The 16,981-nt window shown below is 42.0% G+C and overlaps 1 protein-coding gene across 2 annotated transcripts in view; it reads right to left on the bottom strand.

The window, feature by feature from the left end:
• NR5A2 (nuclear receptor subfamily 5 group A member 2) overlaps positions 1 to 16,981 on the bottom strand; it is a 208,777-nt gene that overhangs the window by 48,613 nt on the left and 143,183 nt on the right. For both annotated transcript variants that reach the window (XM_073571748.1, XM_073571747.1), the window contains exon 5: positions 2,387 to 2,506. In XM_073571748.1, the coding sequence (XP_073427849.1) occupies positions 2,387 to 2,506 (120 nt within the window). The remainder of the gene's footprint in view (positions 1 to 2,386; positions 2,507 to 16,981) is intronic.

Below are 16,981 nucleotides of genomic sequence, written 5' to 3'. Positions count from 1 at the left end.
TCAGGTCTGGACTCATTGCTGGCCAACTTAGAAGTCTCCAGTGCTTTCTCTCAAACCAGTTTCTAGTGCTTTTTGAAGTGTGCCTTGGGTCATTGTCCTGCTGGAAGACCCATGACCTCTGAGGGAGACCCAGCTTTCTCACACTGGGCCCTACATTATGCTGCAAAATTTGTTGGTAGTCTTCAGACTTCATAATGCCATGCACACGGTCAAGCAGTCCAGTGCCAGAGGCAGCAAAGCAACCCCAAAACATCAGGGAACCTCCGCCATGTTTGACTGTAGGGACCATGTTTTTTTCTTTGAATGCCTCTTTTTTTCTCCTGTAAACTCTATGTTGATGCCTTTGCCCAAAAAGCTCTACTTTTGTCTCATCTAACCAGAGAACATTCTTCCAAAACGTTTTAGGCTTTTTCAGGTAAGTTTTGGCAAACTCCTGCCTGGCTTTTTTATGTCTCGGGGTAAGAAGTGGGGTCTTCCTGGGTCTCCTACCATACAGTCCCTTTTCATTCAGACGCCGACGGATAGTATGGGTTGACACTGTTGTATCCTCGGACTGCAGGGCAGCTTGAACTTGTTTGGATGTTAGTCAAGGTTCTTTATCCAACATCCGCACAATCTTGCGTTGAAATCTCTTGTCAATTTTTATTTTCCGTCCACATCTAGGGAGGTTAGCCACAGTGCCATGGGCTTTAAACTTCTTGATGACACTGCGCACAGTAGACACAGGAACATTCAGGTCTTTGGAGATGGACTTGTAGCCTTGAGATTGCTCATGCTTCCTCACAATTTGGTTTCTCAAGTCCTCAGACAGTTCGTTAGTCTTTTTTCTTTTCTCCATGCTCAATGTGGTACACACAAGGACACAGGACAGAGGTTGAGTCAACTTTAATCCATGTCAACTGGCTGCAAGTGTGATTTAGTTATTGCCAACACCTGTTAGGTGCCACAGGTAAGTTACAGGTGCTGTTAATTACACAAATTAGAGAAGCATCACATGATTTTTCGAACAGTGCCAATACTTTTGTGCACCTTCTTTTTTATGTTTGGTGTGGAATTATATCCAATTTGGCTTTAGGACAATTCTTTTTGTGTTTTTTTCATTTAAGACAAATTAAATGAAGATAATAATAACAAAGAATTTGTGTTTGCAATAATTTTCAGGAAGAAACTGAGTATTATCTGACAAAATTGCAGGGGTGTCAATACTTTTGGCCACAACTGTATATTCAAGGGATAACAATGAGAGCAGGCAGCGGCTGATGGGATTATTACTCTCATAAATAAATTAAAAATCCGGTGTGGGTTCCCCTGTATTTTTGAACCAGCCAGGCAAAACTCACAGATGAGGGCTGCTACCCTCAAGCTGTCAGCGTTAGCAAGGGTGGTTATCAGGAATAGAGGGGTCCCCATGATATTTTTTTCAATTATTTACAGTAAATAGATAATTTAAAAACACGGCGTTGGGTCCCCCCATTTTTGACAACAAGCTAAATTTGGCAGCTGGAGACTGGTATTGTCTATTTTTAGGCTGGGAGGGCCTATACCAGCTTAAGAATACCAGCCCTCCCCTGTCTGCTTTAGCAAGGCTGGTTGTAAAAAATGGGGGGACCCCTAGTCATTTTTTTAATTTATTTAAATAATTTTAAAAAAGTGTGGGGACCCTTCTATTCTTGATAACCAGCCTTGCTGAAGCTGACAGCTGAGGGTTGCAGCCCCCAGCTGTGCATTTTGCCTGGCTGATTATCAAAAATACAGGGGAACCCACGCTATTTTTTTAATTAATTTAATTATTTATAGCGCAGGCGGTGGGTAAAGAAAACTCCCATCAGCTGCTCCTGCTCTCACTGTTACTAGTGGCAGCAGGTGTAGGCAGATGAGAGTAATAGTCCCATCAGCTTCTCACTGTTATCACTAAAATATAACGCATCATTCTCCCCTGCTCGCGCTTATTACCGACAGAGCAGGGGAGAATGATGAGAGCCGTCTTCGCCACACGGCGCCGGGGAACAGCGCTTACTGTACCGCTGCTTCTCAGGTGCCGGGACGTGTCACACAGATGATAATCTATTGTCATCTGTGTGCAAGTATGCCTATGTTTTAAGGCACGTGCTGCCAGTAAAAAACGGACAGCTCTATATGTGGGTCACAAGGACACACTGTCTGTGAAAACAAGCTCATATGTGCACAGCAATATAGATTTCAATATGTCTACTTGTGTAAGTGTCTCCGGTATGTGTGAAAACTGTCACCACATGTAAAGGACACACTGACAACTGAAAGAGGCCTATATGTTTACTTATGACAACTGTTCTGAAACGAGACCTTGTCTAAAATTCTGTCATTAGATATTGATAAGTGAGTCACAATCACAAAAGCCAGAACCCACCTGCTGGCCTGTAACCAGGAGTATGGAGCCTTCTTTCCCATGTAGAACTTGCCGAAATATATGATCCAGAATTAGCAATTCACTCCAACAATTTTGCAAAAGCTTCATCTGGTCATCTACCTGTGGTAATAAATATATTTATTAGCTTAAATTTACAGTACTAGTACTCTACCACAAAATTGTACCCACACTCACCATCTAATACGAAAATAAATGGAAATCAATCAATTAATTAATAAATCAAGCATTTAGTCCCTGATTCATCAAAGTGATTTTGCCAGAATTCTAGTGTAAATGGCTTTGAAAAATTGTATATTTTTTTGCCCAAATTGTGAGACCTTGAAGCCACATGCACACATGGTGTATTTTGTGAGTTTTCTACCTCAGTATTTGTAGGTCAAAACCACTAGTGGGTAACAAGTACAGAAGTGGTGACGTGTTTCTAATTATAGTTTTCCTCTGATTGTTCCATACCTGGTTTTGGCTTACAAATACTGATGTAAAATACTGACCAAATACTGAATGTGTGAACATGGCCTTAAGGCCAGAGTCACACTAGCGAGAAATACGGACGAGTGCTATGCGCAAAAACAACGCATTGCACTTGGACCAATGTTAATCTATGGGACAGCTCCCATCAGCTGATTTTTTTTTCTCGGCCGTATTGTACATGCTGAGAAAATCGCAGCATGCTGCGATTGTCAGCGTATTACGCCCGTAAACCGCCAATGCAAGTCTATGTGGGCGAGAAAACTACGGATTACACATGGACCAGACATGTGACTTGCGAGAAATACGCACCGGTGTCCTTTAACAAAAGCCGGCAATTCATTTTGCTATACACTGACTTGTTTAATAAAGAATAGATATATAAACATAGAATACACACACACATTATATATATATATATATATATATATATGTATATATATACATACACACACACACGTCATTGAGACACACATATATAAACTGCTCAAAAAAATAAAGGGAACACTATTCAATTTGCAACAGGCTGTTTGTATTCCCTTTATTTTTTTGAGCAGTATATATATATATATATATATATATATATATATATATATTTATACGTGTGTGTGTCATTTCATGTTGGGTTTTGTATGATTTTACAGAAGTTGGCAATTGAGTTAGCGGCTATTCTGCTATGAACTCTATGAAATATATATGTGTGTGTGACTCATTGACATGTATGTGTATGTATATATATATATATATATATATATATATATATATATATATATATATATTCTATGTGTCTATATCTATTCTTTCGTTTGTGTTAGAAACCCTGTCATTGGGATCCATTATATGTCCATTTTGCAAGCCGGAGAGAAAATCTCAGCATACGGATGTCATACGGATGCTTACATGCACATAAATCGCATCCTAGCCTTGCCAACGGATGACATTCGGATCACTGTTCAGGGGACATTTCTGCGTATTTCGACCGTACAATACAGACCGTATTTTTATACATTGTGTCTGACTCCAACCTAAGAGTTTTCACAGTTTCTACCAACTCTCTTGAAATGGGCGGAATGGAGGTGCAACAGGAGTGTGATGCCAAAGCTCTAGTTCACGACAAGCTGTGATGTTCCTTAGGCCGGGGTCACACTAACCGACGCAAAATACGGTCAGTATTTTACATGCGTAATACGGATGAATGGACCCTAAACAGTGCTCCGTATGTCATCCGTAAGCAAGGTGTGGTCCCGTATTTTGCGCATGTCAGCATCCGTATGTAATCCGTATGGCATCCGTATGCTGAGATTTTCTCACAGGCTTGCAAAATGGACATATAATGGAGCCCTATGACAGGGTTTCTAAACAGAAACCAAAGAATAGATATAGACACATAGAATGCATATATATATATATATATATATATATATATATATATATATGTATTCTAAATGTATTCTAATGTGTATATATCTATTCTTTCGTTTCTTTATTAAACCTGTCAGTGTGAGTTTACTGTATAGCGCACTGAATTGCCGGCTTTGCTAAAAGACACCGGGTGCGTATTTCTCGCAAGTCACATGTGTGCTCCGTGTGTAATCCGTATTTTTTGCGCACCCATAGACTTGCATTGGCGTATTACGGCCGTAGTACGCTGACAATCGCAGCATGCTGCGATTGGCACGGACTGTAGAATACGGATGAGAAATATACGGCTGGTGCGAGGGACCCCATAGAGAATCATTGGTCCGTGTCTAATGCGTGCTTTTAGCGCCTCTCACTCGGCCGTATTCCTCGCCAGTGTGACCCCGGCCTTACATGGGAGATCTTACTCCAGATACTAACTAATAAATCAGGCGCTTCTGATTTCAACAGCCTCCTTCTTCAAGATCAGTGTGAATATCAAAAGTTTTGAATCAGCGCCATGGTGTTACACAGAAAATAAGGCAGTAAAAAACAGATGGTCGGCATATGTATCAGGGAAATCAGTAGCCTGACATGTGTCTTTTACATAATGCTGTACTGACTTCCTTTCATACTATTATGGCTACCACACTGAATTACTGCAAAATGGAGATGTACAAAACCAAAGAAATGAGCCGGACTATAAGCTAGTACACATGCAAAGTGTAAGAGCACGTTGATTAAAATAGTGTTAACGAAGTCCTCTATGTAATTTACATGTACTATAGCTATTTACTTATATGCTTGCTGTAAGGTATATGCTCTTTTTGCTTTTTTCTTGGGTTTTGTCAGACAAGTAGACAATGTGCGACCAAAAATTGCTATGTGCTACATCGCAGAATAATGCAAAATATTTATATTTGCATCACAACCCGTAGGATATCGTGTCTGCGACAAGCAAAGTGCAAAAAGTCCAACTTTTTATGACTTGCTTGTTGCAACACCCTATGGGTCGCAATTCAATTATGTTCAAATTCTGCGCCCAAATTCTTTAGCCATTACAATCTGGCACTTGTTAGGCTATGTGCACTCGCTGCGGTTCCACTACGGTTTTAGCCGCAGCAGAACTGCAGCAGTTCTGAAGACAGTGTACAGTCGCATGTTATCCTATGGGATTTACATTCTGCTGTGCACATGCTGCAGATTTTTAACTGCGGAAAAGCTGCGGTTTTGAATCCGCAGAAAGAAATGACATGTCAATTCTTTTCTACGGATTCTGCTGCGGTTTATCATCTCCTCCATTGTAGAGATGATAAACCAAAAACCGCAGGTCATTTTACCTGCGGTTCCACAGATAAAAAATCTGCAGACCAATCCGCAGCATGTGCACATAGCCTTAAAGTCACTCAGATCCTTAGGGTAAGTCACACTAGGCATTTTTTCAGCATTTTTTTTCTCTGCAGCAAAACCTGATCTCTTGGCAGGAAAGAAGTTGCAGAAAAAAAAACATGTTTTCCTTGGTTTTTCTTGATTTTTTTGCTGTAGTTTTGGCATGCTAAATTTGTCTCTTGTGCATGCTGATAACATTAAGGCTATGTGCCCACGCTAGCATTTTTAAACGCTCAGGAAAAGGATCCCCTTCCCAGAAATCGCGCGTTTTTTGCGCGATTTATGACACGTTTTTGATGCGTTTTTTGACACGCGATTTCTGGGATCATTGGGGATGGCTAAAAACGCTCAGCATTGCGGGAATTAATGAGCATGCTGCGTTTTTAGCCGCTAAGCGATTCCTGAGCGGTTAAAAACGCATGCATTGGCACAAAAAGCCAAAAACGCATGCTAATTAATTTGATGCATCTTTTAAGCATTTCTGCAGCGTCTGATCCGGCTCAAACGCTGCGGAAACGCTTAACAAAACGCATCGTGGGCACACAGCCTTACTGTTGGAAAAAAAATTCCTATTCTATAGAATCAGGTTTTGGCACAAAAAAATGCAGCAAAATAGGATACCTGTTTTTGGTGTGTTTTTTCAGCGTTTTGTCATCACCCATTTATTTATTTCAACTGGTGAAAAAGCACTGAAAAAAATGACATGCTCCATTGTACAAAAAAACATGCAAAGCACAAAGTGCTGATGACAAAAAAACAATGTATGTGCATGAGATTTCTGAAATCTCAAAGACTTTGCTGGTACTGTGAAATGCAGCTGAAAATTTACATTAAAAAAACTGCAAAAAGGCCTAGTGTGAACTTAGCCTTATGCTTGCTTATTTTTCATGCTTCCCACATCAATTTCAAGAACGGAATGTTAACATATGGAAAAGCATCTTTTGTCCCTAAATGGACAGACTCCCCATGAAGTACGTCATCCATGGTTGCAGAAGGTGAAATATATGGCCAAATGGAACCTCTACAGCGAGACCAGGCTTAATAGAAAAAGGTGTTGTCATGATAAGAAACCTTCTAAAATATCCTACTGGGAACACAGATGTATCACGCAGGCAGATCTTTCATAGGATTGCCGGTGACCAGCTCTGTTGAAGCTGGTGTGGTGGCCACATTTATTAGGTTACAGCTTTTAGTTGGATAGACATTTTAACAAAATGAAGAAAAGTACACGTCATGCAGATGAACAACAGTGTTGGGTGAGAATAAATGTGAACCACCTGTCGGCTCCCACAAGAACCTGCGAGGGGGACAAAACCCTGGAAACATGTATTCTTATCTTCATATTAAAATATTATCTCTCTTTTCCAAGTAGGAATTTTTGTCAGTGGCAGCAGGAGAAGAATTAAAGATTTGTAGAGCCAGGTGTTTTCTTCTCTGGGAACCTGGTCTGTCCCCCTCTGAATCCAGGAATATACTTATATATTTATCGCATTAATTATGGGAGGAAGGCAGAATTATCTTGGCTCGCAGAGACGTGAGACTTCCCAATATTGATGCCGTGCACAGGAATGAGAGTCATACAGGAGTGGTATTGTTAGAGGGGTGAGTGTTCTCAGGGGCAGCATCGTTAATGATTAAAGACGTCCTGTTTTCATGAAAGAGCAAAACTTCTGTAAACATGCAAGAAAAATGCCGTGTCAAATATCAGCTCCACTCATCAAATGCCAGGTATCATATTAATCATCATTTAACAGAAAATGACTCTGAATTTACACTTCTATTGACATTTATGAAATCAAAAGAAAATAAAACAGAATATTAAATATACATGATTCAGAAATCAAACAGGTTCATTCAGGTGATGAAAGTGCAGCTATATCCCTGAGAATCACTATGTACCAGGTCCGGTGTAAGGGGTAGGCAGACTAGGCATCTGCCTAGGACCCCCGCTGCCTCAGGGGCCCCAGCCAGTGGCATGCTGCAAATAGCGGCATATCATGAGGCCGCTATGTGCCTGTGAGTCAGGGGGGCCCGATGCCCGCACCGCCACCTCCACATTCACCTGCTCCCTCCCCATCACTCCCCTCTGCCTGACACAGCTGATGCACGATGCTGTCACTTCATCATGCACCATGCTGTGCTGGGCAGTGGAGCTGCTGAGATGCCCTGCAGAGACCAGAGTAGCGAGGGAACAAGGAGGAAAGGTAAGTATTTAACTTTTTTATATCAATGAATACGTGGTGTCCATAATACTGCAGGACTATGGGGCTGCATTATACTCTATGGGTGGGGGGCTGCAATAAATTCTATGGGGTGATTGCATTATAATCTTTTGGGGGCTGCATTATATTCTTTGAGGGGGCTGCATTAAACTCTATGGGTTGTCTGCTTTTTACTCTACGAGGGGGCTGTATTGCACTCTATGAGGGGGCTGCATTATAATTTATGGGGTGCCTGTATTATACTCTATGAGGGGGCTGCATTAAACTCTATGGGTTGTCTGCTTTATACTCTATGAGGACGCTGCATTATACTCTATGAAGGGGCTGCATTGCACTCTATGAGGGGGCTGCATTATAATTTAAGGGGTGCCTGCATTATGCTCTATGGGGGTCTACATTATACTCTATTGAGGTCTATGAAGTGCATTATACTATAAAGTGACTGCATTATACATTATGGAAGACTATCAGAAGTGTATTATACTATATGGAGGACTATAGAGAGTGCATGATACTATATGGAGGACTATGTAGAGTGTATTACACTATATGGAGGACTATGGGGAGTGAATCATACTATATGGAGGACTGAGGTATGTATTATACTATATGGAGGACTAGGGGGAGTGTATTATACTAAATGGAGGTCTATGGGGAGTTTATGATACTATATTGAGGACTATGGGGAGTGTATTATAGTATTTGGAGGACTATGGGGGCTGTATTATACTACAGTGGGGAAAAAAAGTATTTAGTCAGTCAGCAATAGTGCAAGTTCCACCACTTAAAAAGATGAGAGGCGTCTGTAATTTACATCATAGGTAGACCTCAACTATGGGAGACAAACTGAGAAAAAAAAATCCAGAAAATCACATTGTCTGTTTTTTCTTCATTTTATTTGCATATTATGGTGGAAAATAAGTATTTGGTCAGAAACAAGCAATCAAGATTTCTGGCTCTCACAGACCTGTAACTTCTTCTTTAAGAGTCTCCTCTTTCCTCCACTCATTACCTGTAGTAATGGCACCTGTTTAAACTTGTTATCAGTATAAAAAGACACCTGTGCACACCCTCAAACAGTCTGACTCCAAACTCCACTATGGTGAAGACCAAAGAGCTGTCAAAGGACACCAGAAACAAAATTGTAGCCCTGCACCAGGCTGGGAAGACTGAATCTGCAATAGCCAACCAGCTTGGAGTGAAGAAATCAACTGTGGGAGCAATAATTAGAAAATGGAAGACATACAAGACCACTGATAATCTCCCTCGATCTGGTGCTCCACGCAAAATCCCACCCCGTGGGGTCAGAATGATCACAAGAACGGTGAGCAAAAATCCCAGAACCACGCGGGGGGACCTAGTGAATGAACTGCAGAGAGCTGGGACCAATGTAACAAGGCATACCATAAGTAACACACTACGCCACCATGGACTCAGATCCTGCAGTGCCAAACGTGTCCCACTGCTTAAGCCTGTACATGTCCGGGCCCGTCTGAAGTTTGCTAGAGAGCATTTGGATGATCCAGAGGAGTTTTGGGAGAATGTCCTATGGTCTGATGAAACCAAACTGGAACTGTTTGGTAGAAACACAACTTGTCGTGTTTGGAGGAATAAGAATACTGAGTTGCATCCATCAAACACCATACCTACTGTAAAGCAAGGTGGTGGAAACATCATGCTTTGGGGCTGTTTCTCTGCAAAGGGGCCAGGACGACTGATCCGGGTACATGAAAGAATGAATGGGGCCATGTATCGTGAGATTTTGAGTGCAAACCTCCTTCCATCAGCAAGGGCATTGAAGATGAAACGTGGCTGGGTCTTTCAACATGACAATGATCCAAAGCACACCACCGGGGCAACGAAGGAGTGGCTTTGTAAGAAGCATTTCAAGGTCCTGGAGTGGCCTAGCCAGTCTCCAGATCTCAACCCTATAGAAAACCTTTGGAGGGAGTTGAAAGTCCGTGTTGCCAAGCGAAAAGCCAAAAACATCACTGCTCTAGAGGAGATCTGCATGGAGGAATGGGCCAACATACCAACAACAGTGTGTGGCAACCTTGTGAAGACTTACAGAAAACGTTTGACCTCTGTCATTGCCAACAAAGGATATATCACAAAGTATTGAGATGAAATTTTGTTTCTGACCAAATACTTATTTTCCACCATAATATGCAAATAAAATGAAAAAAAAAAACAGACAATGTGATTTTCTGGATTTTTTTTTCTCAGTTTGTCTCCCATAGTTGAGGTCTACCTATGATGTAAATTACAGACGCCTCTCATCTTTTTAAGTGGTGGAACTTGCACTATTGCTGACTGACTAAATACTTTTTTTCCCCACTTTATATGAAGGACTATGGGGAGGATAAACTATTATATATGTATTATGCTATATGGGGGACTATGGGGCACATTATGCTATATGGAGGACTATGGTGCACATTATACTATATGGAGGACCATGGGGCACACTATACTATATGGAGGACTATGGGGCGCATTATACTATGTGGATGACTAATGGGTGTATCATAATAAAGAAGCAAAATGCTGCTTATTGATCAAGTGATTGGATTGTTTGTGCTGGAACAAAAATCATTGTTCTCAGCAGCACATCGCCCAGTAAAAACTGCAGATATGGTGCTGATAATGTACTTTATGAGAATAGATTGATCTATTAGTGATTGTTGTTTCCCTGTCATTGTTCCTCAGCCGTTGTAAAGAAGCCCGGGAACAATAGTCAAATGACTTTAATATTGTTGATCACGCTAACTTAGTGGCCTGAGCTCAGCACATACAAATACAACCAAAATGTTTTGGTGTGATGGTGCAATATGTGAGCATTTGGGGCCCCACTTTAAACTTTTGCCCAGGACCCCACTTTGTCTAAAACTGGCCCTGCCACGTACTATACATACTGTAACTTCTTGGCAACTCTATGTGGAGGTCACTTAGCGGCGCATCATTACTTTGAAGAAGGCACTAAGCAGTCATCATTTCTGTGTGGGAACGCTTAGGGGCACAAGTGATGAACACTAAGAGGCCTCCTAACTATGTGGGGACACTAGGAACGCTTAGCGCTAAAATAAAAAAAACGATGGAGTGGTGCTTTAAGCGCAAATTTATCTTGCACACAAAATAATTACATTGCAATGTTTCGATCAAGGACAGCACACAGATTACACAATTAACATCTATCTGTTGTGCATGATTTTGAAGGCCCCATAGAGTTGACTCTGTGAATTTGAGCCACGAGATCAAATTTGGACATACTGTATCTCCGTGATTTTTTTGCGAATATAGTTTTCAAAACAACAAGGACGTGTGAACAGCTTCATAGACCATAATGGGTTTATGTTCTATTCTTTAAATATGTCCGAATGAGGCCTTAAATTGCGATGTGACTGCTGTGGTTCCATACTGCAATAGTCCAATATGCAAAATGTGAATAAATAAGTTGTAAGGTTCATCCATGTTTAAGCAACAGTCTGCAGATGGTGTTCCTGGTAGATGGTCTCTCCTGCTGCTGCTTCTGGGACAACTCCCACAACACTGGAATAATGTGACTTTGTTGTATTTCATAGGAAACCCCAAATGAGCAGTTTGCATCCCAGAGCAATGTAAGCATGTGTGTCACAAGTTATTTGACAGATGCATTCTTTACATTTTATCTACTTGTTCTTTAGCTGCAAAAAAGAATACGGTACTTTAGGAATCTCGGCAAAAGGAAACGCTCAGATTTTTACAAAATGAATAACTAATGGGAGATTACAAGCTAATGGTAAAAAGTAATAATTTTAACATCCTGTTCCACTTACCAATCAGAAACATATACTTTATTTTCTCTATGTGATCTAGTTTCGAATGTGTTCTTATTTAGTAGAAATATAGGATATGGTTGGGTTTTGTTTTGATATTCACAAATGAATGAAGGAGTCTATATGAAGAATTCACTCCATGTTAAGGTGCATTTACATTCTATGAATTAAGGTGCTTAACGATCAGCTACGTGTTTGCCAATCAGCAGGCATTTAGTAGCATGATTACACAGGCTGACCGTGCTTCCAATGTGCTCACAACAATAAGTAATAAGCCGGGGTCAGACTTGCGATAAACTCAGACGAGTCTCGCACGTCAATACCCGTAACCGCCGCCGACACTCAGATCGGAGTGTTCAGCTACATGTCTTTCTATGCAGCGGAATTATTATTATTATGCATTTATATAGTGCCATTTATTCCATGGCGCTTTACATGTGAAAAGGGGAAATATAGACAAGTATAATAAACATGTTTAAGACAAGGGACACACAAGTACAAAAGGAGAGGGGACCCTACCCGCGAGGGCTCACAGTCTACAGGGATGGGTGAGGATACAGTAGGAGAGGGTAGAGTTGGTCGTGTGGTGGTTCAGTAGATCGAGGATCATTGCAGGCTGTAGGCTTGTCATGAAAGCACATGAAGAGAAGAAAGTATATGCACACAAATAGGGATCACCACAAAAATAAGATAATCAAGAAATATCAATTTTGTTTATGGACACAACAAACAAACACTTTGTTTAAAAACAATTAAAAAGTCTGAACAAACAGACACTGATAACAAGACAAAGACAATGGGTCATTTTGATAAATAGTTAAAATACTATGGGTCCCAAGACCAACCATTAAATGTAGTGCCAGGTATCTGCTAGTTATCATAACCTAGGGTCTATCAAACCAATTGTAATGACAATCATGACCTTGAATCAAAGTATTAAAATACCATATTGTCAATAACTACTATGGTTACATAGAATGACTACATATACCATAAATAGAAAACTGAATACTCATCATGTTGCCAACACAGAAAAATATTTACAAGCCCCTTTCCCTAGCATGATATCACCTGGTTTCTGAGGATAAACAAGCCACCGGGTAGGTTACATGGGACCCCCAAACCCACGCGTATCGACACAGTGATGTGTCTTTCTCAATGTCTGACCTTGAGAAAGACACATCACTGTGTCGATACGCGTGGGTTTGGGGGTCCCATGTAACCTACCCGGTGGCTTGTTTATCCTCAGAAACCAGGTGATATCATGCTAGGGAAAGGGGCTTGTAAATATTTTTCTGTGTTGGCAACATGATGAGTATTCAGTTTTCTATTTATGGTATATGTAGTCATTCTATGTAACCATAGTAGTTATTGACAATATGGTATTTTAATACTTTGATTCAAGGTCATGATTGTCATTACAATTGGTTTGATAGACCCTAGGTTATGATAACTAGCAGATACCTGGCACTACATTTAATGGTTGGTCTTGGGACCCATAGTATTTAACTATTTATCAAAATGACCCATTGTCTTTGTCTTGTTATCAGTGTCTGTTTGTTCAGACTTTTTAATTGTTTTTAAACAAAGTGTTTGTTTGTTGTGTCCATAAATAAAATTAATATTTCTTGATTATCTTATTTTTTTGGTGATTAGGGATGGGCGAGTCTACTCGCTAGGACTCGTTACTCGGCGAATAGTAAGGGACTCGCTGGACTCGTTACTCGGCGAGTCTCCCAGTGATTACTCGCACAGTAACGAGTCTAATGCAAGTCAATGGCAATCCTAGTTTTGTTAGAGTTTTTTTTTCTCACTCGCTAGACTCGCTATATCACATCGCTGTCAACAGCGAGTCTGAGCGAGTCTGAGCGAGTCTACGATTCCGAGTCCTGTATACTGGATTCGGAACTCGCTTATACAGAATCTGTTATGTAACTTGTTCCTACAAGTTTCCAAGACAGCCTATGTCAACACACAGCGATTGTGAGCGAGTCTGAGCGAGTCTACGAATCCCGAGTCCTGTATACTGGATTCGGGACTCGCAAATATAGAATCTGTTATGTTCCTACAAAGCTTCCGAGACAGCCTAGCGTGTTAGGTCAGAAAACTTTTTTGGATGGACAAGCATGTTAGCCAATCATATTCAGTAATGTTGGTTGTGGCAGGACTATGATTGGCTTCTGTCCATCGTGATGCCTATGTCATGTATGAGAGGCGAGGCTGTATATAAGCCTTTTCCACCGCCATTTCCTCTACATTCCTGAGAGATCTGAGATAGAGCAGGGTGAGGTAGATGCTTGAGCAGATCATAGGGATTGTCAGTTAGTGTAGTGAAACTTCAAGATTCCTTATATTAAACCCAAACAGCTCTTCTGAGAGCTACCAGGAGGACAGAGGAGTACTGTGTAGACTGTAGGCAGGCAGGCAGGGAGGATCAAGCCTTACAGTGCAGTGCACAGTGCAGGGACTAGTGTGCAGCTTCACTGCTAGGTGTCAGCACACACACTTACCCCGCCAGCAAGTGACGCCTACAGCACCACCTAACTCCATCTCGGTGACTGTGCATTTGTCAACAATGTCACAAAAACCACAATTTCCCAAAAAAGAGGTTGCAAAGGGACGAGGTCGTGGCCGTAGCAGTGCAGGGAACATCACTTGAGCGATCTCCCTCCAGGCTGTAGTCCGCTGGATGTTATGCCCACAGGCAGGGTCAGTGGGGAGCCAAAGCAGGGGCCGAGCCTCCACCAGATCAATCAACTGCAGCGTGTTGACAGTGACACGGGCCATGATTGCTCTGTATTGCTCTGTGTGTGTGTGTGCGTATGTCAACTCGACTCGGATTATTTCCTGTCTGCTCAAAGCATGGTGTGTGCTAGAGAAAATCGCTTCCCTCGCCTCATCGGCGCTAAATAAGACAAACAAATGCGAGTTTGGACTCGGACACAGCAGCAACAAACTGTTGCGAGTGGGGTTTACAAATCGCCAATGCAAGCGCTTTCCGAGACACATCTGCGATTTGTAAATCGCACATTACTTGCTAAGACTCGCTTCCCCATTCATTAACATTGGACTCGCTAGACTCGCAACGAGTAGCGAGTCCCGGGCTCGGACTCGCTAGAGTCAAGCGATTCCGAGTAATTTAGGACTCGCCCATCACTAGTGGTGATCCCTATTTGTGTGCATATACTTTCTTCTCTTCGTGTGCTTTCATGTCAATTTATTTATATGCACAAGGTGATCCTACCTAAATTGACATTGTGGATGGTGCCCGTTTATTCCTTACTTTGTCAGGCTGTAGGCTTGTCGGAACAGGTGGGTCTTCAGGTTCTTCTTGAAGGTTTCCGTTGATGGTGAGAGTCTGATGTGTTGCGGCAGAGAGTTCCAGAGTATGGGGGAAGCACGGGAGAAGTCTTGTATGCGGTTGTGGGAAGAAGAGATAAGGGAGGAGTAGAGAAGGAGATCTTGAGATGATCGAAGGTTGCGTGCGGGTAGGTACCTAGAGACCATGTCACAGATGTATGGAGGAGACAGGTTGTGGATGGCTTTGTATGTCATGGTTAGGGTTTTGAATTGGAGCCTCTGGGCAATAGGAAGCCAGTGAAGGGCCTGGCATAGGGGGGAGGCTGGGGAATAACAGGGAGACAGGTGGATTAGTCGGGCAGCAGAGTGTAGGATGGACTAGAGCGGAGCCAGAGTGCTAGAGGGGAGGCCAGAGAGTAGGAGGTTGCAGTAGTCGAGGCGGGAGATGATAAGAGCATGCACTAGTGTTTTTGTGGTTTCGTGGTTGAGGAATGAGTGGATCCGTGAAATATTTTTGAGTTTGAGGCGGCAAGAGGAGGCGAGGGCTTGGATATGTGGTTTGAAAGAAAGCGCAGAGTCGAGGATCACCCCAAGGCACCGAGCGTGCGGGACTGGGGAAAGAAAGCAGCCATTGACATTGATGGATAGGTCGGGTGGAGGGATAGAGTGAGATGGGGGAAATATGATGAATTCTGAGCTGAATGCTCCGATCAGAGTGCCGGCGGCAGAGCCGGGTATTGAAGTGCGAGATTCGCCCGAGTTTCTCACAAGTCTGACCCCGGCCATAGAATGTTCCCGACAGCATATCCAGTGACACAGGACAGGACAGTGTTGCTGAAAACAATGATTTATAAGTAGAGATGCCCAAATATTTCAATATTCGATTCTGATTACGATCACCACATTTGCAATATTCGCCAAACATAGCCGAACGCCATTGGGAGTCAATGGGAGTAGAGATCAGAGAATATGTTCGGAAACAATCATCAAACATAAATTTGCCATAAATACAGTACAAATATGGCACAAATATGACTGATTCAGATTCGGCGATCGTTTTCCAAACATATTCAGTCATTTCTATTTATAAGCAGGTTTAAAGGCAATCTATAAGCCTCAAACTATTGATTGGGAGACATCTAACCAGGTGTTCACATTAACTAAATGCCTCTCAGGTGTCTGCTGGGGGTATTTTACCATGTACACATGCTTTTCCTTAAAAAGCAGGGGAATGCGCACATGCGTGTACTAGGAGCACTGTCGGAATCTGGACCACTCTGGAGCCGAGGCTGTGAGTAATCTGACATCCCCGCATTGTGTTAGGAGGGAAAACATGCGGAGCCACTGGCAGATGCTACAGAAGCACTACCCAAGTGTCTTTCACTCTCTATTTCCCACCTAGGGACACCTGCTCCTGCTTGACTGATAGTTCATTTTGCAGTCAAGTAAAAAAGGCAGCAGATTGTAGGGAATAGAGCTGGAGTGACAGAGGCTTGAAGAGTTCCCACACATCAAATTCTCTTCAGCCTCATTTCATATCAATTCAAACGCTGATTTCTTAGTAATGGGGAACAGACTGTCAATCTAAAGATATTGCTGGACTTGTCTATGAAATAGATTCATGCACAAATAAATAGTTTGGGGTATAAAATCCCTATGCCAGATTCACTTTAAAATTAGTGCACCTGATGGGGAAGCGTTTTTGCTCATTTTTGTGACTAACAACCTGTTAATACGTTAATGGGACAGCTCATAGAATCCCACAGTTTGCAGTATCACCTCTACGCTGATGACACGCAGATCTACATATCTTGACCTGACCTCACCTCCTTACTGACCAAAATCCCACAATGTCTGTCTGCTATTTCAGCCTTCTTTTCTGCTCGCTTTCTCAAACTGAACATGGACAAAACAGAATTCATCATCTTTCCCCATCTCACTCTACCCCTCCGCCAGACCTATCCATCAATGAAAGTGGCTGC

This window comes from Dendrobates tinctorius, unplaced genomic scaffold (assembly GCF_039654945.1).
Source record: "Dendrobates tinctorius isolate UK_male_01 unplaced genomic scaffold, ASM3965494v1 ptg000029l, whole genome shotgun sequence".
In the NCBI taxonomy this organism is placed as follows: domain Eukaryota; kingdom Metazoa; phylum Chordata; class Amphibia; order Anura; family Dendrobatidae; genus Dendrobates; species Dendrobates tinctorius.
Note: the sequence above shows the minus strand (reverse complement) of the source record. Positions and strands in the feature narration are given on the sequence as shown.